Source organism: Perissodus microlepis, chromosome 18, assembly GCF_051167445.1.
Source record: "Perissodus microlepis isolate ML-2025 ecotype Zambia chromosome 18, ASM5116744v1, whole genome shotgun sequence".
In the NCBI taxonomy this organism is placed as follows: domain Eukaryota; kingdom Metazoa; phylum Chordata; class Actinopteri; order Cichliformes; family Cichlidae; genus Perissodus; species Perissodus microlepis.
The window spans coordinates 9,223,437-9,249,361 of NC_140478.1; the positions used below are offsets into that span (position 1 = coordinate 9,223,437).

General features: G+C 39.6%; 1 protein-coding gene across 8 annotated transcripts in view; it reads right to left on the reverse strand.

The window, feature by feature from the left end:
* Nucleotides 1-25,925, reverse strand: part of LOC146367227 (activated CDC42 kinase 1-like) — a 58,273-nt gene that overhangs the window by 16,384 nt on the left and 15,964 nt on the right. For 2 of the 8 annotated variants that reach the window (XM_084911818.1, XM_084911821.1), the window contains exons 1-3: nucleotides 15,075-17,575; nucleotides 1,599-1,776; nucleotides 304-374 (exon numbers count right to left, since the gene is read on the reverse strand). In XM_084911818.1, the coding sequence (XP_084767944.1) occupies nucleotides 304-374; nucleotides 1,599-1,776; nucleotides 15,075-15,155 (330 nt within the window). In that variant the 5' untranslated portion in view covers nucleotides 15,156-17,575. Of the gene's footprint in view, nucleotides 1-303; nucleotides 375-1,598; nucleotides 1,777-4,929; nucleotides 5,715-12,139; nucleotides 12,687-15,074; nucleotides 17,578-25,925 lie in introns of those variants that run through there. The other 6 variants (XM_084911815.1, XM_084911817.1, XM_084911820.1 and 3 more) reach the window with 6 other exon arrangements.

Consider the following 25,925-nt stretch of genomic DNA (forward strand, 5'->3'; position numbering starts at 1 on the left):
TCACCACAATCACGAATGTTTGTGGTCGATTTAAAACCTCTGCACTACTAACAGGCAGTATTAAGTTAAAGGCTGCTTTTAAGCACATACGACTATGTTAACATCTTTCCCTCAGATTACAACGTACTGATGCCAGAATTCATTCAGGGGGTGCTGATCATATCTGCGCGGAGGGCGCAGGTTACTGTGGTCATGTATCCACACTGTTACACCCAGACGGATTCCACAGTGGCGACATCCTGCCAAATATACCATGCACCATACTGAGTTCTGATGTGCGCTGTGCTCGTCTGTGTCTGTCACCTTGCTCATCCAGGATTTGCGCTTGCACATGGCTTTCCTCCTTTTCACGGCCTCCCACAGCCTTCTCTGCCCTGCGGTCAAGAAGAAACAAAAAGAGGCAATAGGTCAGTAGCAAGGCATTCAAATGAGGACTGCAACTGCTTAAGGATCCATCAGGAGTAATCTGAGTGAAAGAAGGGTATACCATAATGAATTTCAACACATTTACCACAACAGGAAGAAAACCAAACACCCAGCTTTGATATGAAATGAGACAAAGAGCAAAAAGCAAAGGGAAGGAGGAAGAAGAAAACATAATAAAACCCCAGAGAGCAGTGAGCTGTGCAGTGGAGAGACATGTGAGGGAATATATGAGCATGTGAAGTGGGTGTAATTAGTCTTAAGCGGCTGTGAAGCACAGGCCCTGAGGGCTTCAATAACTGGATTTAGAACAATTCTGCTGTGATCCACTTTATACACACCGCAGACAAAAGATCTGACAGTTTAATATCCACTCTCACTGTACCTAATTACAAATTGTGACTTTGTAATGACATTAAATGCATTAGTGACGCAGGATTTGTTCAAGCAACATCAAGGGTGAGCCAAATGACACAGTGCCATTACTGAACACAAGAGTCATACTTAAGGCTATGTATAGATGCATACAGAGAATAAAAGTAATCATAAATATAAAAATTGCTCATTAAGCTATGAAAGGCCAGTACTGCTTTATTAGGAAATAAAACACATGAGCAGAGAAGATAGTAAATGATGATTTTATGAAGTCGTAGTTTGGAATCAGAAATTCTGTGTCTCGCGCTCATTTCCAGTCTTGAAAGAGTTGATAAAAACAAGCCACTAAACAACAGCCATGCTTTCAGATATCTAGCTACACTAAACCACCGCTCTGAGCTAAAAGCTAATATCTACTTCTACAGTCTACAGCCTGGTAACAAAGGCAGTGCCAACATCAATATTTTAAGACTTATAATGTATGTTAAATATATTCAGCATCTGAATTTAGCATAAAAGAGTTACAACATTTGCTAATTAGCACTAAAACTACAGGACACAGGTCACAAATTGTTGGACAAAGAGCACAGGAGATAAACCGGAGGATTTTTCCTTTGAATAAGGAACATTTATACTAAGTATCTAACACTGGAAGCCACTAGCAGGACTACAAATTTAAACACACAAGAGAGACATGCCAAATGAACATCTGGATGAGCTTCTTTGGCACAACAAAACTGCGGTTCTCTCATTCACTCACTGACAAAAACACACACATACACGCAGGTACTGTGTCTCACCAGGTCGACCCATGCCGATTTTCTCCAGGTCTTCATTCTTTACGTAGTCAAAGTGCGACAGCCGTGTGACGTTAAGGTCATCTCGGATCCGTAAGAAGTACTGCTGCAGCTGCACTTCCATCAGCAGTTCCAGCAACCATTCCGTCCCTTCCTCACATTGCATGCTGCTGCCCAGTTTCTGATAAAAATACAAAGACACACACAGCGTTAAGCCCATTCAATAGTCATTCAACACCTCTCCCAAAATCCGTAAAATACACTCAAAAAGGAAGTCAGCCATCAACAAACAGAGAAAGAAAGGAAACTGAGCTCGGAGCCAGTTCCCTCTTAACTAAATCATTAACAGCCTATTGCTTATAAAAATCAAGTCACAAACTCAAGATCAAGGGGGCTAAAGCGGCAAACATACTGTAGCATAAGCTACTTATCAAAGGATAAAAACAATGAAAACAGTCGTTTTCACTGCAATTTGATGTCACTGTGGTGTCAACAAACCACTTAGTCTTCAATTAAGTGATGCTCAAAACAAAGAAAGTTGTTTTTGGCTGACTTGCTGTAGACTGCTCAGACATGAATGTGCCAAAAAAAACAAAAAACAAGAAGAGTGATACAAGAAATATATTATGCAAAACTGATGTCCAAACGTCCAAAAACCAGACGTGGCCCCGAAACGGTTTCACCGCAATTCCTCACAACACCGAGTCAGCCCATCAATCTTTAACGTAAAAACAAAAAACATCCATTTAACGTAACCAGAAACCTAAACCTAGATGGGCTTCTTCACAAGGCTATCGTCTCAAACTGATGCAAGTGCAATTCAAGACAGTAAACAGCTTTGCTGGAGAACAGCTACACCTGCTCAGAACTTTAAGGAAGTAAACTTGTAAACCAAGCTTAACAACACATTGAAAAGAGAAACATTCCTAATCCGCACATAAAGGCAGACAAAACTTTACGATGGGTGCTCTTGGCTGAAGGGGTCACTCCACTGATCAGTATTTAGACTCGGCGAATGAGGAACTTCCTGTGCTGGCAAAGGCGAGGTTACGAGGTCCAGAGAACAGTGTCACAAAGGTCACTGCTTCCTTGCTCGCTGCCATTTAAACTTCCTGAGGGAGTTGCTTAGAGGCCATTTCCTATTATTTAATGATTCTGGCCTTAGAAGCTCAAGATCACACACACACATACACATACTTCTAATGGTGGGCCATAAAATAAAGCCCGTATGTGACCAATCCCTAAATCTATCCCTAAATCTACTATGTCTTTTCAGAAATAGTTGTTCTGTATTTTACAGGAATTTTAGATGTGAGGTCTGACTGAGGTCAACTTACTGGGAGGGCTCAGTCCCCAATGGTTATGGCAGATGTTTGTATCCTGATACAGATTCATTCCTATAACCATAAAAATGGGTCAGCTGTCTTTTTGAAATCACAGGAGTCCTCTTATTTTTGTAAAAAAGTCCCATTATTTGAAGTTATCTTTGAAATCCTCCTGTTTGTTGAAAACAAGAAGTAAAACGGTACACTGGTAAGCCAGGAAACATTCTCGCGTGATCCGGTGACAGTAGTGCCTTTGGTTTTAGGATTAACTAGAGCTGCTGTCATTTGAATCCATCTCCATATTTTGCATTTTGATACATCATGCCTGACTCTTATCCTGAGAAAAACGATCCAATGGCCCTTTTGGCTGGTCCACTGCGGGTTAAGCTGTGCCAGTGGCAGACGTGCTATTAAGAGTTTGACGCAAAAGTTTTCCCAAACAAGAAACAAATGATTTTTCATTTTCATTTAATCCTTTCATTTTTCCATGAAAACAAGCCCAACTCATCCTTTACAATCTTCCCCAGCAGCAGTCAACACTGAAGAAAGAATGCTATTTCTCTGGACGGTGCCAAAGATGCAAGTCAGCTTTCTCTTGGGCCTCATTTCATGGCAGTGTCATTTGAGGCATGAGGGGTCAAAATCAAGGAGATGAAGCGCTTCTACTTCTTGGCCCACTAGCAACCAAATTATAAACCCATTAAGGCATGTTGGGTTTGTTTTTTCCTAAGACACGTTCATAGGAATAAGCTTTGATACAATTAATTTAGGGGGTTAAGAAAGAGCTTTATACAGGGTGTATCAAAAAGAAACATCTGACTTTAAAGTGCTTTAAATCCGCAGCTGTTTACTGGTAACAGTCGAAACATGTACTGGTAGAAAGCGAGGATTTAAAAGATTCATGTGGTGGTTGGGACGAGTTATCGTATTGATGTGTGCCATGTATCTGGTTGGGGACACACTGAGCACGTGTAAACGATGCAAGTTTTGTATGTAAAACTTTACATGCAAGCGTCTATGCCCATTACTTTGAAACATATAGCCTTTTGAATTAAGGTGATTCTTTTTGATACACCCTGAATCTTCACCAGCTGAGATCATCAAATTATACTTTCTCCAAACAAAACAGGGTCCTTCCTTTATTTAGTTTATGTAAAATGTCATCAGGGGCTTAACTTCTCCTAAAGTAGGAAGTAGAAAACGTACATTTTGAAGATGTGAGGTTAAACTTGAAAGAAATGCTGCATCCCAACTGTTAGAAATGACTTCCGTTACGACTCTGAAGAATCCAACCAGGGCTAGAAATCCAGAACTAACTAGTGATCTATATACTTTCCTTCATTTCACCATATTTTAAAGAAGCATCATGAAATTCTGACAGATTAAGAAGCTAAGCCTGTTTGCACTAAACTGTCCAAGCTTAGCGTTTACTTCAAAAAATATTGAAAACGACCAAACGGGGAGGAAAACAAAGAGAAATAAATGAGGGATGCAGGAATTTAGATGCAGACAAACAACATGGTGTCATTGCTGAGAAATGCTTTTGGCCTGAACGAATTCCTCAAGGTGGTGCTGATATTCACACAGGCGCATGTACACGTACACACACACACACACACACACACACACACACACACACACACACACACACACACACACACACACACACACACACACACACACACACACACACACACACACACACACACACACACACACACACCTTCTGGCCAAACTCATGTCCTGTGTTAAATCGGTTCTGCTCTCACATCCTGCTGCAATAACAACCATCCCTGGGGAGAGCCTCAGACCAGCTGGAGAGTCCACACACACACACACGCAGAGTTACAGACAACTGACCTCCACCATACCATATTCATGATTCATGTATTCTAACAACTAATTAAACCACATGACTCTGACTATAGTTACAAGTATCCATGTCATGCTAAAGAAGATATCCCCTCAATGGAATATGGAGAGTAGACAATCCAGCAGAGCAGACTTACTCGATACACGTGAAAGCGTGCCAGGAAGGGGAATGTCTTTTTCAGCTTGTCAAAGCGTCGCATCCTGAATTCCTTCGTCTGGGATGAATGTAGGTGCAAATAAAGTGCATACACGTTTAAATGGCCCGTGGTTGTTGCTTGTCCTTTAAATCATTACCAGAGCCACAGCACCCTTGGTTTGAGTCTCTGAGGGAATTCTAAGAAGCGCACACAGTTTTTGGATCCGGACCCAGACCTATGAACCCGAGAAGGGGAAGAAAAACTTCCTGAAACCCTGCACGCAAATCTACAGCATTCCATGGCGGGACAATCCTCCTCTAAGCCCCTTCTACTGCTTCAGCTCCCCACAAGAAGTCAAAGAGGCATTTATGTAGCACTTGAGAATGCAGAAGAGAACTCAAACTGGCTTGTAATATTAGGAAAGAAGGCTGGAGAGCGAATGGAAGCTGCTGCTTCTAGCAGAGAAAGCCTCCCAGCTCTGCCCTCTGCCCAAGTCCAGCCATGTGCCCTCCTCAGACAGCAATGAGCCAGTCATCCAAACTTGCAGAACTTCACAAATAAGTCACTCCTTCTTCCTCCCTTCCTTTCACTGCCTCTGTCTCTCTCTCCCTCTCTCTCTCCCCCCGTCTCGCTCTCTCTGCTTTGCCTGTGCATATACTGTCTGTTTGCTTTTCGATCCCTCCATCACGCATGGGACTAAAAATAGGAGCGTCTTCTGCCCGATTCAATCCCCTCAGCAGCACAAACAGACGAGCCAGAGTCGGCGTCTCCGGCTCCACTTTTTAGGCTTTAAAAACATGCATGTCTGCCAGCGGGGGGAGGGAGGGGGGCCAGTCTGCATTTGTTTACAGGTAGCATATGTGCTTGAGCTTCATGTTGACTGCTTATAATTCTCACTTCTGCATCAGCCAAATTTTCTCTACCCCTTTATCCTGCCCCCTCCTGCAACTCCACTCCTCACCCTATCTGTCCTGACCCCCGAACCCCCCACCCTCCTCCTCCTGCCGTCCGTGCAGTGCAGAGCAGAGCGTGGTGCAGAGGACAGAGGCTTCATGGTATTCAGCCCGGAGGAGCATTTGATCCAGGGCCAAAGGGTCACATTCAACTGCAGGAGGGGGAGCTTGTTTCCTGTGATGCAACCTCCCAAAGAGACACACACACACACACACACACACACACCCCAAGCGCTCTTTCAGCTTCTCCCTCTGTTGCCTTGCAGAATCTCCCAACCTGCTTAGTGTAATATTTTGAATGGCAATCAATATCTCTACGATTTACGAGTAGATTTTCCTACTATATATTTTTTCAAGTTTCATTTTACATCTATTTGTTATGATCTTTAATCACTTATAACCAGCGCATTGTGTAAGAGTATCTGCTTAACAAACCCAGAAGCATACTCGAAGCACCAATCATTAACCACCAGGATCATTCGGACAATGAAATAGTGTATGAATAATTTCTGAGGTATGAACCACACAATGTGCCAAACAGGTTTACAGATATCTGTTAGTGGATGACTAATAGTTTACAGTAATAGTGAAGAAAAAACCCACATGATGATAATTATGATTACATAAGACCTGCTCAGGTCACTTAACCGCGGTAAACTCGCACACTCCTTTGCTGTCACTGTGACGTCTTTTTTGCGCTGACTAAAACTCCTGCCATCACTCTTCTCCTCCCCATCCTTCACTCCTTCATTAATCCCTTCTCTTTCACTCCCATGCCTCCTTCTGTCCCTCCTCTTTATCCCTGAGGATCTGGCCAAACTCTTGCATTTTCTTCTTTATTTGGTACTGCCTTTTATTTCCTGCCTCTAATCCTCTAAAAATGTTATCTCTCTTCCACTACGCTGACTATAAACAAACCCGTAGCGGCTGTTTTTCAGACCAATGGTGGCAATAAGCCACATCTGCCTCCGTGGGCAGATATTATTAAACTTTTGCCTTTCTGATTTCACCACTCCTCCTCCCCCTTCTTTCGCTCGCTGTGCTGTTTTTCATAAGTCTACCCCATCAATCCACACTTTGACTTAGCTGTTCCCTTTTCACTAGATTTAGTTTTTTATAATGCTCCCTCTGTCTCACTCTCCCTTCCATTTACTACCACACACTTCTGCTTTGAATTAGGAAGTTTTGTGTTTACTAGTCTGAGGATGGACAGAAGGCGAGCAGGCAGAGGTGTTATGGGGTGGAAATAAAAACTACAAATGGTGTTTGGTCATGAAGTCTTGGAGTTTAATCAGAGACGGGAAAACAGGCATTTGTCAGAGGCGGGTGATGCTGTGCAGCGTGAGTTTGCATACCAATTTATTTGTGTAGTTTGTGTACTTTAATCAGCTGTCTAAATGGCAGACTTTATTTGAATGTTTTGATCTATAAAAATTATTATTTTTAACTGTAATGTGTAAGTGAACAAATTGTCTCACTTCAGAGTGACGTTATAATAGATTCAACGAAGTCAGCCAGGCAAAGGCAGGCGGCCATACTGTCATCAACACAGGGAACAGTGTGCTAGCTGATGATATCCACATTGGAGTTTCTTTGCTGTGCCCCTTGCCCACATGGAGAGGGATCCGAATGACATCAGCCAAAACTTTAAGAGAACATGGCCTACTGTATCCTGCTGGAAATTCGGATGTAACGTGATGTGTAATTAAATAAATCCACAAGGCCCTCACACAGGTGGAAAGTCGCAGCTCACGGTCATCACCTTAACACAAGCCGACTAAGGATACCAAACTTTTTTTATATAAGTAGAACAGCCTAAAAAATCCCAATGCCTTCCGTTTGGATTTCTTAGTTTACACAGTCTCTATTGCTTTTGTTTGACAGCATTGCATTAAAGTATATTATAGTTACTATATGAGTCAAGCATCCAGAATCATAAGGATCACGTAGACCAATTAATATCATAACTACCTCCCTAGACTATTCAGATTTTTGCATCAGCCGTATTTTAATAGATGCCAATATAGAATTTGTCACAGTAAAGTTAGCTTCAGTGATATGATAAATAAGGAAGTAATGTTTGCTTTGGAGCACTTATGTAACTCACAAGACTGTGAAACAGATGCTATGAAATAGCCCACATTCCTGAAAATCAGCAGCAGGACAAAGAAGGACATTACTAACATAACTGGATTTTTACAAAATGTTGTCCATTAATTCATCAAAAGAAACAACACTGAACAATTATCAGTTGTCAGTGTGTGTGTGTGTGTGTGTGTGTGTGTGTGTGTGTGTGTGTGTGTGTGTGTGTGTGTGTGTTGGATTGATTAATCAACAGGATTCAACAGTAATGAAGGTGAAAAAAGCAATAGCTTTAAACCACTTCAAACAGAACTCATTATTAATTACCTTTTTTTTTTAATTAAAGAAATTTAAAAAAACAAATAAAGAGATAGGCTGGGATAAAAAGAAGAGGAAATATGGCGCCACCAGTGTGGCAGTTTAGTGAAACGGGAAGCTGTGTGTGTGATAATGCAGCGTTTGTGTAGAGTACCATCAAATATCCAATTTCATCTGATGTTTTGTTAGAAATCAGTGGAAGGAATGTGTCAGAGAGCCGTCAGCTGCCTCCTGACTAAGGAGATTAGAGCGATACGATTAACATAAGTCAATATGTATTGTTGCCATATGAACACTAGGGGGCACTAAATCTTAATATGAGGTGTTTTCATTGCTCTGTGTGTGACAGGCATTTGTTTTTCCACTCTAAAAAGACTTTGGGATTACACAGGTCACACAAACTTTTATCAGTTGCCATTCTGGTTATGTGGGGCCAGTTTATGACCAGTGGCAACAAAATCCACCTAAAGTCCTCAGAGGAAAAACAGCCCATTTTACCAAGCCTCGAGGTGTCTTGACAACTAGTGGCTGGTGATTAAGACAAAAAATTATTATCAGTTTTTTTATTGCTTGCTGAAATAACGAGAAAAGTCTCGTCCTAATAAGTTCAAGAGTTAATTAGGATTCAAATGCTGAAAGTGAAGAAAATTTTGATTCAAAATTGTAAATATCTTGAAATTTCAAGTTAACAAACTGAAATCTCAGTTTGGATGAATTGGATGAAAACTATGGTCATTTTTTAAATCAGAACCAGATAGCATTTAAAACCAGGGCTCTATCTGGCATTACCGTGTAGTTACAGTAAGTCACAATATGACTATAGTGATGGCATTTGTGTCAAACAATACCAATATTTAGTGACTTAAACATGTGATGTTTTGATATATTGGCCAGTATTTTTTTCCTTCATAAAAACAAAACAAACAGATTTCCAAAACACCTATTTTGTGTAGTTGCTTACTCATTTACACTGCTCAGATCAACTGGTTGGTTGGGCGTCCATACATGCGTGATGCCATAGCGAAGCTGCAGAGTGCCCTCTGGTGAACAAGCTATGCAACATCAACACTCATCAGATAGTTTTTCTCCCATCTCTTCTTTATCTTTTTTAATTTTCATTCATCAGTTGATATAAAAGCAGTTGCTGATAGTTTAGTAAACACCTAATTTCAGTTGATAATTGGTTGATTTTCTTGATTTTTTTTCTTTTTTCTCAGTTTTCACTGTCTGTTTGGTTTGACTGAGGTTTGGTTTACGCCCTAGTTTGGTTCAAAATACACCACTGTGCAATGTTCATGGTAATAAAGCTAAAGTAGAAAGCTAAAGTAAGCTAAATAAACTTTTACACGCCGTCTCCTACATATATCTATTCTACATATATCACACCACAATAACCTGATCACCTGTGGTGACGACCCTGGAGGAAGCTAAATGTGACCCGTTTATCAAGATCAATGAAATTGATTCAATGAAATAAAACTGTTTGGATTTTTTTTTTTACAGATTTACTGCTACTAGCCTTACATTAAGACTGCTGTCTGACCTCGCATGCATGCACAAAGTAGTCTGACTGAGTGGCTTTACAAAAGGACACTAATACTATAAAGCCCAAGTTAAATGTTTGACCGTGAAGATTACATTATCATGACCAGACATCAGATTAGGACCTTTCTAGCTAATAAGATTATGAAGAACAAAAGGCTGTGAGCTCTATTATGTTACAGTACTGAAACACACATGCACATACACGCACACACACATTCTCGTGTTGATATCTTAGTGAGGACATCTAGTTGACATAATGTTTCTCTAGCCGCTTACCCTAACCATCAAAAATGTTTGCCTAACACTAGCCTCCATCCAACCACAACCTAATTGTAACTGTGACACTAAAACTACAGTCTTGAGTCTTAAAAATGCCATCAAACTTGTGGCACTTTTGTGCTGACTAGTGGCTGTTGGTCCCCACCAGTGTTGGTCAAGTTACTTGAAAAAAAGTAATCAGTAACTAATTACTGATTACTTCCCCAAAAAAGTAATCCCATTACTTTACTGATTACTTATTTTCAAAAGTAATTAATTACTTAGTTACTTTTTAAAAACACGATTTACAACCTGAATAGGTGATAAAGCGATAGATCTTTCAGCCCAATTCTACTTTTTCTACAATCCATCATACAAAATGTAATCAAATGGAAAAGTCCCTTTTTAAAACTTGTTTTATTAGTTTTAATCTTTTGACTTTATGCATCAAGCAAAAATTTGATTATATGCAACATTCTCTGACTGGAAGAAATTTGTTTTAAACCTATTTAAACCTATTTTCTGCACATTCCAGCACATAAAATATATATTTTTTGTGTTTACACTCAGTCTTTCAAATAGATGCAAGTAAAACACAGCAGAAAATAAATAAAGTCAAAGACTAGCGGTCCTTTTGTTCTATTTTCACCTGTAAAGCAGGAGTAGGGTAGGCGGAGGTTTACCCTGGTGCAGGTGTGCCGCAGCGGTCAGTGGAAGAATCCGCGAGTTTCTCTGTGAATTTCCCATTACGTCATAGCGCACTCGATGCTTGCTTGGAAGTTTAGGGGGTTTTTTTCGCTGTAAAAAGAAGTTTTCTTCCCACGCACAACGGACACTAATGTTTTTGTCACTTTTTATGGAATCAAACTTAAAGTAAGGTCAGTACTTCCACGCTTTAAACGCTGCACGCTCATACTCTCTCCCGCAGTCGATCCATTGTTGATCTGCACACAGCTGTTGTCACGAACGTCGCACTTGCTGACGTCACTGTCATGAGACATTCTCACAAAAAATCACGGTTTTAGTAACGCAGTAACGCAGCGTTCCTACGGGAAAGTAACGGTAATCTAATTACCGTTTTTGCAATAGTAATCCCTTACTTTACTCGTTACTTGAAAAAAGTAATCGGATTACAGTAACGCGTTACTTGCCCATCTCTGGTCCCCACACAGATGTCTAAACAGGTACACACACACACACACACACACACACACACACTTCTAGATTCTGTAATATGATGCTCACTGTATACAGGAAGGCATGCAAAGGCATGCACACCGACTAGATTCATCCCGAGGCACTATGTTGGGAATTAAGTTAGCTTACTGGGCACCAGTGTATTTCTAAACTAAGTTCCAACATTTTGGTAACAAAACATCAAACTGCGTTTTGGGTGCCAGGTGCCAAAAATGCAGAGTGAAGAAGAAGGAGTAGTAGAACTACATTAATCACTTTAGAAACTGTGCTAGAACAATATCTACACAAACACACAAAAACCTCTGACAGAGGACAGCATGCACAGACATACAGAGATCCATCATTCCTAATGTCACAGATAGCAACTATCTCCCAAGGTCTGGCTTTTACGTTTTCCTTAAATCCCTTTACCGTCCACAGGAACTCATTACTCACAAAGCCAGGAGGGGAGAGGCGGTATGAGGCTGTGAGCGTTAATGTGCCCATGAACCGATTATGAGAAAGATGAGAGCTCTGGATGCCAGTGGCCTGCTTCCAGGTCATCACTTCCAGTTTTCAGGAACATATGTGCTGTGTTTTGTCAACAAATTGTTTTGGTAGCTTGACCTAATATGCATAATGCCAGACTGTAAAAAACAACCCCCACAAAACAATGAAAAACACCCGTACTGAGCAATCCTTTCTTTGATCCCTTAAAGCAGGTTAAGAGGGAGAAGGAGGGGCCATTAAAATAAATATCAAATATCATGAATAAAATGATTGAACTCAAAATCTATCACAGCAGGTAGCTCAATCAAAAGAAATGACTTATTACATTCATATTATTCCAAACACAGTGGATGCCCAGCCATACTCACGGCCAACACAAATTCATCATTTTCAGATAAGGCTTGCCCGCTAATCCCTTCATCCTCCACAGGGGGAAAAACATCCATAAGATATCTGTGTGGAGAATAAAATGGTCACTCTAATAACACAATAAGTATTTCTAGTATTTTCCATACACCTACATTTTCCGTACATCTACCCTTAAGTGTTTTTCACTCAGTTTCAGAATAAGATGAGGCAGCTGCAGGCTGTGGCGCTGAAAGCTAACCCTAGAGAAACCGCTGTACTCAGCACAAAGCTGCAGCTGTGGAAGGAGACTGATCTGATTCAGCCCCAAACAGAGCACAACAGCTGCAGCGTCCATCGGTTCAACTCTGCTCAACTAGCACACAGATCCTCAACACACACAGGACAGTATTACATTTAAACTGCCGCACACATCTACACATTCATTTATCTTCTCCCTATATTTGCTTATCAACAGCAGGTCCCGGAGGGCTGAAACCCAGTACACGTCGGGGAAGACCAGCGCAGGGCATTGCTTGAAGTAGCAGCGGTAGTGAGTCAAATTTGAACCCAATTCAATTTAAACACAAGTCACCATAAAATGTTTAAACAAACATAATAAATAAAAAAATAACATCCTTCATTTTGAAAAAGTTCAAATTGTAATTCTCACCAATAGTGAAATCACTCTGTTCAGGCAATTTTTTTTTACATATTTTCAGTTTGTGTTTAGTTTTTTGTTTAAATTTAGATTTTTTGTTTTTAAATTTTGAATTAATTTCTTATTTTCTTGTTTCATTTTTACATTTAATGGTAGAAATTACACATTTCAGTTAAGCTTTTATTAGTTTTTGATATTTATTTTGTTTACTTTGTTACAGGATAACTTTAAGAAGTTTAGGATACACATTACAGTAAAAATTGTATAAAAAGAAATACAAAAAGAAACATTGTGCAGGCAGCTTACATATCACAATTTCAAATATTTTTATATATAAATAGTTACAAAGAACAAATTGACCAAATGAACAAAGACTTAACATTTCCCGTGAGTTTTAGACCTACGTTTAGACTGAAGAGCAGAGGCGATCGTGCCTTTGCCTCAGCTGCACCCAATCTTTGGAATAGCCTCCCTGCTTCTATTCGTGCCTCGGACTCTGTCCAATCCTTTAAATCAAGATTGAAAGCATACTTATTTAACCTGGCTTTCCTGACCAGTTAATACCCTTTTTATTAAATGTATTATTTTATTATTAATTTTACTGCTGTTTTTATCTTCTTAGTAGATATTTTTGTATTCACGATCTGACCTTCCTCCTGTAGAGGTTTGATACCCATTTTACTTAACTCTTCTGGTCTATTAGTGCCTCCATTCTGTCTGTGCTAGTGCCTGATCTGTACTCTGTTATTGACTTATGTTGTTTCTCCGTATTACTGTGAAGCACTTTGGCATGCCTTCGGGTTTTTAAATGTGCTATATAAATAAAACTGTATTGTTTTGTTTATTTATTATTATTATTATTATTCACAATACGTTTCAGGGTTTTTAAGTCCAATTTTTACCTTTATTGTACTTTTATCTGTTTTTTCAAAATCAGTTTTAGTTACCAGTAATAACTGCTTTAGCCACATTTTAATCACATTGAAAATACAGTAAAGACCAAACTATCAACACTGTATATTTCACACCAGACAGTTTTTTCTTGTTTTTTTTTAAGCCAACTTTGAATTTTAAATAATCTATTCCAGCCTAAACATGACAGCAACACACACCCCTGACATCTAATGCCCTTGCAGACTGTTGAAACTATTCAGTTTACAACATCTCTACAAAAAAGGGTAAAACGGTGAATTACCGACCTGGTGAATTTATTTATCTAGCTCTGAGTTCAGTGATTCTACACATTTTCTTCTGATGTTGAAAACATTAAAAAAAGGCAACAGAGATGCTTCACAATGGTTTGATGTGGAAATTAAACAGCCAGCCTAAAAGCCAAACAAAACAACAACAAAAAAAAAAAAAAAAAGAGTCGGGCCGTCACAGCATTTGTGAAATAGTGTGTGTGTGTGTGTTTGTGTGTGGCTTTGCAGAATAGGTGGGAGAGTATAAAATGTCATAGTTTGCCTCTCACCAACCTCATTCTGCAGCACTTCATCAGTGACCTCATGGCTCTGCATTCAATAACTCGGCCTTGTGTGTGGGCGAGAAGTGCCGTGTGTTGTGCGTGGTGGCTGAGCAGGGCGCTACTGACATACATGGGTAAAAGAGCTAGTACTGTCTGACAGATGAATGAGCACTTTGGGAGATCTATGAAGTGGAGTTATGTTCGCACAATCCAACCAGACTTTTTCCCCCTCAGCAGACGTATGTCTTGCCACAGGTGTTACTAAGAACAATGGCCGTTGTAATATTGTGTTTCAGCAAGCCGGGATAGAGTGACAATGAACACGCACAAGCAATGCCACTGAAACTAAAGTAAACTTAATGGCATCCAGTATTTACACCTGTCTTTGTTTACCCCTTATGCTCTGACGTGTCAAAGAGTCTGTTTGGGGGAAGAAAAAAAAAAAAAGCTTATAAATTTTCCACATTATTTAACACTAAAAATGATGGAGCACCTTCATCACCTGATCAGGTGCTGCTAATCCATCAGTATGTAAACTGACACGAAGGGAAAAAGGATGCTTAAATGTCGGGAAACCCGGCCCGACACTGACTGAGGAGTGAAAGCCATGTCACAGGAAAACAGCTGTGTACATTCACCAAAGTGTTTTGGACATGACACCGAACAAGACAAGATACATGCTCACAATGGCAATGATTTGAAATACAGAGACACCTACAAATCATAAATCATCATTTCATTTCCCTTTGACAGGTTCATACTGCTGGCTGAAATTAATCCATTACCTACTATTACCTACTACTGTAAAATAAAGGGAACTGCACAGGTCTACCTCTTCATCATCGCTAGGCAGCCTTTGGTAATCCGACTCTGTCGTCTCCTGCAGTCTCTGGTATTCTGCCGTCTCCCCCATGGTGGAGTTCTGAGACCCAGCCGGTACCTGTTCGGGTGCTATGTGCCCTCAAATAGCTGCTGCTCCAGCCCAGTGAGCAACCCACACACTCAGTCGGTCAGTCAGCTCGCTTCGACATCCATGCAGGAAGACAAGTGCGATATTCTGGGCGTCGTTCACGGAGCGGCGTTGCATTATTCCGCAACAATACGTCTTATTACTCTGCTAACTCTGCTGTCACTCCTGCATCCAGTAATACCACCTTCATTGTCTTCATCGTTTAGGTTGAGTCAGCATTTGTTTAAAATGGCCGGACAATGAGTTCTTCATTTTCACACCTTTGTGACAGGAACTGACTAGTCTCTGAAAACAAAGCTGCTGATCTTCATGGAAACAGTTTTCAGAAGTGTAATTGTGCTGATAATCTGCAAACAATTCTTAATACAGAATGAATAACTCAATTCAGTTCGTGCAGGCAGGAGTAGCTCCGCTTTTGAGAAGATATACAGAATGCAATCCTCTTGAACGGTCTGTCCTTTTCATATGTCAGCAGCATTAAGAAGCTTCTGGGGTGTGAAAATGATCATTCAGAAGTCATTCAGCGAGGATTATTGTCCCTCAGACAATGAAATTCCAGCCTGGGTCCTTGGAGCTGCTGCAGTCAAGAGGTGGGAGTGTTAGGAGGATGAAGCCAAGGTGTGGCACAGAAGGTGAAAAGTCTAACAGGCTCCGCTTGTATCCTCACATCAGCTTCTAACCTCAATCTCTCTCTTGTGCTCAGTTGTGCTCATCTCTGCTGTCACTGCCTGCCTCTCTCTCTCTCTCTCTCTCTCTGACTCTTGTTCACCCTTCCTTAATGCTGACGCATGCTCCTCATATCCAGCGACGGCTCTCTCCGTTTCCATTTCCATGCCCCAGGCACTACCATGACCAGCTTACCTCCTCTTACTCATCGGCAGTGAAAAATCACAGCAAGCAGTGGCAGCGGTCGTCCGGGTGACGTCTTTCATTTTTCACCTGAATTAGCTCCTTCCTTCTTTGTGTGGTTTTTTATTCATTCCGGCGGCTCAGCACCAACGATGCCGACTGAAGTCTGGGAGCATTTTGGACTCTGCTTTGTCCTAAATGGACTTCCTGATTGCTCGGTCGATGCCTAATCCCTCGCCTGTTGTTATTGTTTTTCCCCCCTCCTCTCCTTTCGAGCCCTAACCCTCTAACCCGCTTTCCACATGCTTCCACTTTTTTTTCCCCACTCGATGATTTGGCGAGTGGTCGCCTCTTCTATTACCGTGGCAACATCAACCCATCCCACCTCCTCCCCGCTCCTGTGTCCTGTAGCCACGGTGATCCACTCAGCTGTGGTCCTGATAAAAGCAGCCAATGAGAATAAGTCAAGCCAACAGGAAAGGGAGGGGGAGGAGAGTGTCAGGCGAGAGGTGGAGAGGCGGAGGGAGCCCTAATGAGGAGAGTTAATCTTCCCTCTGAGAGGGAGAAAAACATGGCCATGCTGCTTTGTCTGTGTTTGTGTGTGTAAAGCTCTCCAGTATAGAGGACATCCAAGCCATCTGGACCTTGCTGTGTGGACATCTGGGTGAAGAGGAAAATAGAATAAAAGAACAACGCATGTGCGTCTGCGTACACACACACACGACACTTCCCCATCGCTCCAACTGATTCCATTGAGGAAAAAAAAAAATCTTTAAAAGCACTCTGGGACAGCACAGAGCATTTGTTTACACATGCATGATCTCCTCCTCCCCTCAGTCCATGTCACTCTTTATTCCTTCCACTTTCATATCCTTAACACTCGCCCCTCTTTTGTTTTGCCTCCTCTCGCTCTCTTCTCCATCTCTGACTCCACTCCAGTCCTGTTGATGTCCTTAGGCCAGTTATTTGCGGCCCACTGCACAACATTCATTTTTTGCTCTCATTCCTCCACCTCTTCCTCTGTTCTGTGATCTGGTCCTCCGGAAGCAGACTTCCACAAATTTGAGAGGCACGCAACACAACACAGCAGTGGGACAAAAGCAACAAGACTGCGCAATTAAAGTTAAAAAATTATTATTTTGGTCAATATTGACATCACCACTTTTTAAAGTTAGAATTTGTCAATTTTCTTTTCTTTTCTTTTTTTAATTCTTGCTTCTCGCTCAAAATCTAAATCCAAAATGTCGTGGTTTACCTTACTTGCATTACAAAAAAAATTGCAGAATAAACCTTTTATCTCGATGATGTCATTTCCATTATTGCTGGAAGAGCAGAACTGAATATAAAATCAATTATCAGCCGTGATATGCGTACGCCTCCAAAGAAACACATGGTTTGCGCATAATTATTTCTGCAAATGTAAGTGATACGATTTGGATGCACACATTCATAAAATTGATTGATTGATAGGTAATTTATTTCAACATGTGAACAATATACAAGTACATTTAGAAAAGAAAATAAGAGAGAAAAAAAATACTATACAAATTACATACAAAAAAAAAACAACCTTCTGATTAATTTACATGTTGAAAGGGAGTGGGAAGAAGTATACACTTATTTAATCCCACCCCTTTGCCATAAATTATCAGTGAATGTTTAGTCAGCTTCCTTACTGATATAATTTGTAATAAAAATAGTGAACAGATTTCTGATATACTATATACTATAATATCACATCATGAGTTTTTTGTTTGTTTGTTTGTTTGTTTTTAAATAGAGACATTCACTTAATTTAAATATTTTCCTTTTCTTTATAGTTCGAGAAGATCATATTTTTATAACTCTTTTTGAACAGTTTTATGTTTGGACATTGCTTTAATATTCAGACTGTTCCATAGTTTCACTCCATGAACAGAAACACAAAAGCCTTTTCTTGTAGTACGTACCTTCATTGTTTTGAAGTTACAAAAACCCCTTAAATTATAACTTCCTTCTTTCAAAAAAAACATACTCTGAATATTACCTGGCAGTTCTTTATTTTTTGCTTTGAATAGAATTTGTGCTGTTTGGAATTTCACTAGATCGTCAATTTTCAATATTTCAGACTGCAAAAATAGTGAGTTTGTATGTTCCCTATAACCTGCATTGTGGATGATTCAAATTGCTTTTTTTTGAAGAGTAAAAAGTGAATGTAATGTGGTTTTATAGTTATTGCCCCAGACCTCTGCACAATAGCTTAAGTATGGTGAAACCAGTGAACAGTATAGAATATGAAGTGATGTTCTGTCGAATACCTGTTTTGCCTTGTTTAGTACTGCAATGCTTCGTGATACTTTGGAATGAATATATCTTACGTGAGCTCTCCAGTTAAGTTTTTCATCTATTATTACCCCCAGAAATTTATTTTCACTGACTCTTTCAATATCAACACCATTTATTTGAATCTTTGCATTTGTATTTAAACTACTATTTCCAAATAACATCAGTTTAGATTTATTCAAATTTAATGATAATTTATTTTTATCAAGCCAGAACTTCACTTTACTTATTTCATTAGTCATATCCTCCAATAAATTCTGCAGATCATCACCAGAGCAAAAAATGTTTGTATCGTCAGCAAAGAGAACCATTTTTAATACTTTGGACACTTTACAGATGTCGTTAATGTACAAGTTGAAGAATTTTGGACCCAAAACTGACCCTTGGGGTACACCACAAGCAATGTCCATACATAAGGAACAACCACCATTTATTTTCACAAACTGCTTTCTGTCACTTAAATAACTCCGGACCCAATCTAAAACTACCCCTCTGACACCATAACGTTCCAGTTTTCTTATTAATATATCATGATCTATAGTGTCAAATGCCTTTGTCAAGTCTATGAATAACCCAGCCACAAATTGCTTTTTGTCTATGGAATTTGTGATGTATTCTATTGAATCTAATAGTGCCGATGATGTTGATCTGCTTGATCTGAATCCGTACTGACTCTCAGTGAGTAGTTTATGTTTATCTATAAATTTTTCCAGTCGGTTTTTAAACAGTTTTTCAAGAACTTTTGAGAATTGAGGTAGTAAAGAGACAGGCCTGTAGTTTGTGAAATGGTGTTTGTTTCCAGATTTGTATAGAGGTATAACTTTTGCTATTTTCATTCTGTCTGGAAATCGACCAGTTTGAAATGATAAATTACAGATGTATGTAAATGGTTTTATAATAGCCTCAATGACTCTTTTAACCACTATCATATCAATATCATTACAATCCAAAGATTTCTGATTTTTACATTTTTTGACAATTTCAAAAACTTCATTTTCATCAACAGCTGTGAGAAACATAGAATATGGATTTCTGTCTATCAGTGTATCCGGTTTTTCCTGTGCTTTCCCAGGATGAGTGATTGTTCTTGCTAAATTTGGTCCAGCAGTTACAAAGAATTCATTGAGACTATTTGCCACAACATCCATATTGTATTCTTCATGGTCATTACAAATGAAATACTTGGGATAGTTCTTTTGTCCAGTCCCACATTTTATAACACTGTTCAGGATTTCCCATAATCTTTTTTTATTATTATTATTATTATTATTATTATTATTATTATTATTATTATTATTATTATTATTATTATTATTTCTATTTATATCTAATTGCTTCTTATAGTATTCCTTTTTACTATATCTAAGTATATTAGTTAACCTATTTTTATATCTTTTGTATCTGATTTCAGCATCTTTAGTTCTCGTTCTTAAGAACTCTCTGTATAGAGCATTTTTCTTTATACATGCATTTTGCAGACCTTTTGTTATCCATGGACAGTCCATATATTTATGTTTCCTACTATATTGCTTTATTGGACAGTTGGTATTGTACAGTAATGTAAATATTCTAAGGAATTCATTATAAGCACTATTAACGTCCTGTTCCTGATATACTTCACCCCAGTTTTCTTTCAATAAATCTTTTTTAAATGCATTCATTCTTTCTTCTGTTCTTACTCGTCTGTACTCTTTTTTACTGTCCATTTTATTGATCTTGTAATTCCTATCATAGATTGTAAAAATTGGAAGATGGTCACTTATGTCGTTAATCAGGAGTCCACTTACAGTCTTATTTTCAATGTCACAGTTACACACACTGTAGGTCAGCGATTCTGCATTTACTATAAATCAGGTCCTCAGACACCTACTGTGTCCAGGTTTTTAGTGTATTTATAGGGCAGTAATATCAACTCATACTCTAGCAGTACATGCTGACCTCTCCTCTTTTACCCCTGCTATGGATTCGTGTTTTATTATTCCATCCCTCTTACAGCTCAATCTTAAATGAAACCTCTTTATATTAATTTACTTTTTTAGTGGAGTAACCAGGATCTGATTTTTAGATGCAAATCTCAAGAGCTTTCAACCTTAATGGCCAACAACATTTCTTAAAAATAGTCATGAGGGGGTGGGATTCACAGTGTTGCATTGCCTATGATCTTAACAACATTCTGCACGTATTTGAGAACTGAGGTTACCAGCTGCTGTAGTTTTGAAAGTGAGGATTTTAACTGCTTAGCAGTTCAGAGCCTGGGAATTCAGCATCCAGATGCCAACTCCTGCAATACATGCGGGTGTGTTTGTTTTCCTAAAGTAAGGAAAGTCTGCCCTGAAAGAAAGATGTATGGCAGCACAGGCTTCTCTAAAACTGTGCTTCAATGGTGTTTTCATAGAAGTTAAACTAAGCAACGCAGTATTCACTGATTAATACCCACTCTGGGTATTGGATTTTCAAACTGTGGGTTGACAACAAGCAGGCATCCATAGTTTCCACAAGAAACTCAGACTGCAGGTACCATTTAGTTATGAATGTGATTTTTTTAAGCATGTTTTACTTTGATACACATTTTTCTAAAATTCCTAAACAATTTTTCCATGCAGACTTTCACAGAGCGCTGAAGTGCACATTTTGAAATGGGGACATACAGCGAGCCCTCCATCAGTGTATTTCTCTCTTTAAAGTGTCTAATGATACATTTGTCCATTCAGTTTCTAACTTTCTTGAATCATATAAAACGTGTAGGCATACAGAACGAAATTTTAAAAAAGTACAGTGCAGTATAAACAACACAGCACTGCTGAGTAACAGCAGATACCTTTCCTGTTTATCTGAAATGTTTAACTGCATAAACTGTCCAAAGTAAGAGGCAGTGAAAGAAAAGTTGAGCCGTAGGAGAGACGAGAAAACAGAAGGGATCTGCGGTGAATTGAGGCCATGATAAATGGAGCAGTGCTGAGCTGCGGTGTTACGCCGGGTCACTGCTGCCCACCAGCTGCCCCCTGATGAAGTTAACACACTCAGTTCTAGGCTGCTCCACAGACTGATAAGAGCGAAGGGCAACGGTGAAGGACGCTGTGAAAATATTTTTCCGCACCAACCTGAATTTTAAAAAATCGGTTTGTAGCCGATGATAAGCACCCGTCAACCTTAAAAGTAGAGCTTTGTTTTGCAGGAAAAGATTGCATTTTTTTCTGGACATGTGGATAATATAAAGTGCATTGCTCATTCACCAGCATCATCAGAATACACTCATCTTGTGTGTGTGTGTGTGTGTGTGTGTGTGTGTGTGTGTGTGTGTGTGTGTGTGTGTGTGTGTGTGTGTGTGTGTATGTGTCTGTGTGCACGTGTCGAGGGGGGACAGAGCTGAGCCTGTTAAAACATGTAAACGCCTTCTCTGTCCCCGTGATGGAGAGCACAGCAGACAAGCTGTGGGTGTAATGATAAAGTGTTCCCAGCCCAGGCATCGCAGCCTGTTTAAACCTACCTTTAAGAGACTGTTAAGCATCCTGAAAGACTAAAAGGACTGCAAATCCTGGGTCCCTCCTCTCTTTATGACTGTTGGTGGGTAGGCTTCAGGCTCTGGGGGCAACACTAAGCTTTTCAACAGGAGCTGGATGAAATCCCCGATGTCTACTCCTGATTGTGGGGCTTGTATGGTGGAAACATAATCAGGGTAGTAACTGGACAGTATAGCTCTGGTGCACTGTATGAGTGTGTGAGTAATATAGTGGAAAGTATTACATTTCTTTTGAATTTGTATTATATTTATTATTTGCATGAACAGATGTCCAATGATAGTATCTATCCAAGTCATAGATAAGCGAATCTGCAGAATAGTTTCTGAATTAGTTACAGATTTTAAAAAGAACGACAGGTCATCAGCTATCAAAACTAAATGTATGGCTTCAGTGTGTCTGCATCTTATCATTAAAAAAAAAATCCATGTGACTCATAAAACCACTTTTACTGTCAGACTAAGATTTATCAATTATCCGGCAGCCTTCACCTGAAAGGAAACTTTCATTAGGGAAAAAATAAAGAATGACTTACACTGTGTCGAGGAATTAAAGCGTGAAATCTTCACTCTAACAAAACAAAACACACTTGTCTCTAAAAGTTTAATCTCCTTTATGTATCTACCTGCGGTTCAATGAAAGGGATACTTCTACTTCTACCTCTGTCTCAGCCTATTGCTAGCATCCTCCTCAGCTTGTCTTCCTTCACTACAACAACAGCTTCTCTCTGTGGTCTTCCTCGTTCCCTTCTGTCTGGCAGCAAACAAGAAGGTGCCCAGAGCTCATTCCTGATGTAATCGCACCCCCACCTTCAACTCATCCGTCACATCTACTGCACACCTCACCACTGTCTCGCTATTCACACATGTTCTGCACCAGTTTCACATACTTTCTCTGCCGCTCTTGACTTCCTCTTTCAATAACACCGTTCCTTTTTCTACGACAGTGCAGCGCCTTCACATTACCTCTCTTTTTGTCTTTTCAGAATCACCGGCAAACAGCTCAGACAAAACATGACCCCTTATTTCTATTCCTCACGATTAATTAACTGCCAGTTCTTGCCGGTTAAAAACAATCAATGCAAGACAAATAAATGAATGATCACATGCAGCAAAAATTAATAAATTAATTTAAAAAAATTAAAAGAACACAGGCTAACAAGATCTTCTTTGCTGGCTTAGTTCCCTAATATCAGTATATTTTTCCACCAACAGACCTATTGTGTGGTCAGTGTGATTTCTATTCTTCCACAATAAAACACTGAGTCCTAACAAAGAAGGTTTTTACCTGTAAAGGAATACTAATATTCTAATAATGAAGTACGTTAATTCTATAGACATGCAATGTGGGTTTCTACAGGTTAGTGTTACATTGTATTACAGACCTGTGTCTTCTTAAGGTCCCAGATAAATTCTGCTTACAGCTAATTTGGGATCCCAGCAGTAAGAAGCACCCATGTAAGAAGACATTTCTCCTTACAGTAAATGGCAGCGACGTCCACCCACCCACAACTTCTCATCAGAGACCAAATCTTTTCCCCTTAAGGGATGACTTCAGCTCACTGACTGTGAAAACCACTGTAAATCCTATGGTATGATTCACTACTCCACGATACTAAAGAAGAACTTTGACTGCTGGCTCTGCTGCTGCAATGCTGAGTTCACTGCTGCTTGGAAAATGTTGATTCAGCAAGGACCAGAGAGGAAGCTGATGAAGCTATGGTCTGGGGTGTCGACAGTGGATTTGTTGCACAGTGGCTCCGTTAGCATTTTTATTGTTTTATCGTACAATCTTTACCTGTGACACTGGTTTAGATCCACCTGGTTATTAGGGGTGGGGAAAAAAAGACATTTGAAGGCGTAATTTGCTAAATTGCAATACATGTTATCACAATACTCAGCATATTGCAAAATATTAAAAATTGCAACAATATCATATTGTCAGTGAAGTGTCGTGAAAACATCATATTATGGTGCGTCTAGTGATTCCCACCTGGTTTCTCCCATCTATGAACAAAAGCAACATCTCTTCTCTCTCAGTAAGCCGTCACCACCGGCCGCTAACTTGAGTTTCAAGCAGTAAAAGTCTAAAAGTGGAAACTTAATGAAAATGGTGTTCTTGAAATATGGCCTGTCCCATGGCCTTGACCCAGCAAACTCACTGTTAGGATCAATCGCAGCTGGGCACTCATTCAAGCCCTTTAATGATTTCCATTCACTCACAATATTTCATAGCTGTCATGAGAAATATTATCCTCAACAAATCCTTTCTAATCACCCCTTTCGTAGAAAGATTTCCATTTCACCTGAATCACGGGTGAGCAGGCACGCTCAGTAAATCCACTGCGGACAGAGGTGTGTGCATGTGTGTGTGGGAGAGCGATGAGGAGACAAAGACTGAACGTGTGTGTGTGAGTGTGACTGAGACTAAGAGACAGATAGACCTCCAAGCTTTATAATCCTTCAGCTCTCATGTTGTCTTTCTAGGAAGTGTTAAAGGGGCACACGAGTGCGCGTGGTGTTTGCTTTCCACTGTCCCATCAGCCCAAACAGCTGGGATTTAAGAGGGTCATTTAAAACGTGCAGAACAACACTGAAGGCCAGATAAACCATGTGCATCCTGTTCTCTACTTCATGCATACTTCTGACCAGGCATACACACATGTTTAGAGTAACTCAAGCTGATAAGGATGCTAGGTTAGGATGATAAATAAGGTGTGATAGAATTTAACATGAAGCAAATTCATATTGCTTTCACAGAGCCTCCAATTCTATTGAAAAAAAAAAAAGATCATTTTTACTCCCACAAACACACATGTTATATTTTGCCTTGTGAACATTTGACATGGTACTGAAACTCAGAACTTTAACCTCCTTCAATAGTTTTTCCCCTTCCTCTTTTCCCCCCTAATTCCATGTCGCATGTCTTAGTTTCACATTGGGTAAATCTGAGCTTCCTCTTCCTCTTCACTGCTGTTTTTCAAAAACAATGTAACTACCAATATTACAATCAGCATTTTTAATCAAATAAAAACGCTGCTGCAAATAATCATTTAAGGAAACGTCTACATATTCACACCTTAAGATCAGAATTCAGGTTTGTGAATGTAAGTAAAAATTCATGACGACTGAGATTTAGCTGTAAATCTTCATGGGTGTGACTGGGACACACAAAAATAAAAAGGAGGACAGGATCAGAGGGAGCAGAGAATGGGTCGAGGTTCTCGGGTCTCACTTAATCTGCATGTGCGCATTTGTGCCAAGGTCATAGGTGAGGAAGTATGCATACCACCAGAGGCTAAAGCGCTCAATGCCATCTGGATGCCTGGCCATACATCATGCCAGGGGCTTTGACAGTGTGTGTGTGTGTGTGTGTGTGTGTGTGTGTGTGTGTGTGTGTGTGTGTGTGAGAGAGAGACATTGAAATGACACCAAACATACCAGCTCATTCACAGCCTCAGCTCACATGCCAGACAAGCCGTTCACAGAATGCAGATCCTAAGTTTTAGTTTAAGCTGAGCCGTAACGTTAGACAACACGGAAGATGATTAAATCGATCTTTCTGTTACGGAAACTACAGTACAAAGTTTCAAAATTTACTGCTTTGAATGCACTTGACACACTGTAACAATTATCCTTGGCTAATAATTAAGTGACAATTTATTATTACTTAATCCATTTGTTTTTGTTTTTGTTTTCATGAAAATGTGATCGTTTCCAATAAACAAAGGTATTAAATGTATTTAATTTATGCATTTTATGGTCAGAAGAGTTCAGAAGAATTAATAAATTCTCACATAATGAGAGCCTGAAGTCAACAAATGTCATCTTAAAAGAAAAACATTTTATTAGCTGCATATCCACTGACTATCCATCTATCAATTCTGTAATAAATGTCCTACAACATTTAAAAATGCATTAATCCAAACTAAATGTCCTCTTTTTAAGCACAACATGCTGGCGCTGACGTCACTTTTCTACTTCTAACGTGTAACAAAGTGCTTGGATGAAGCCATTCGGTTAAC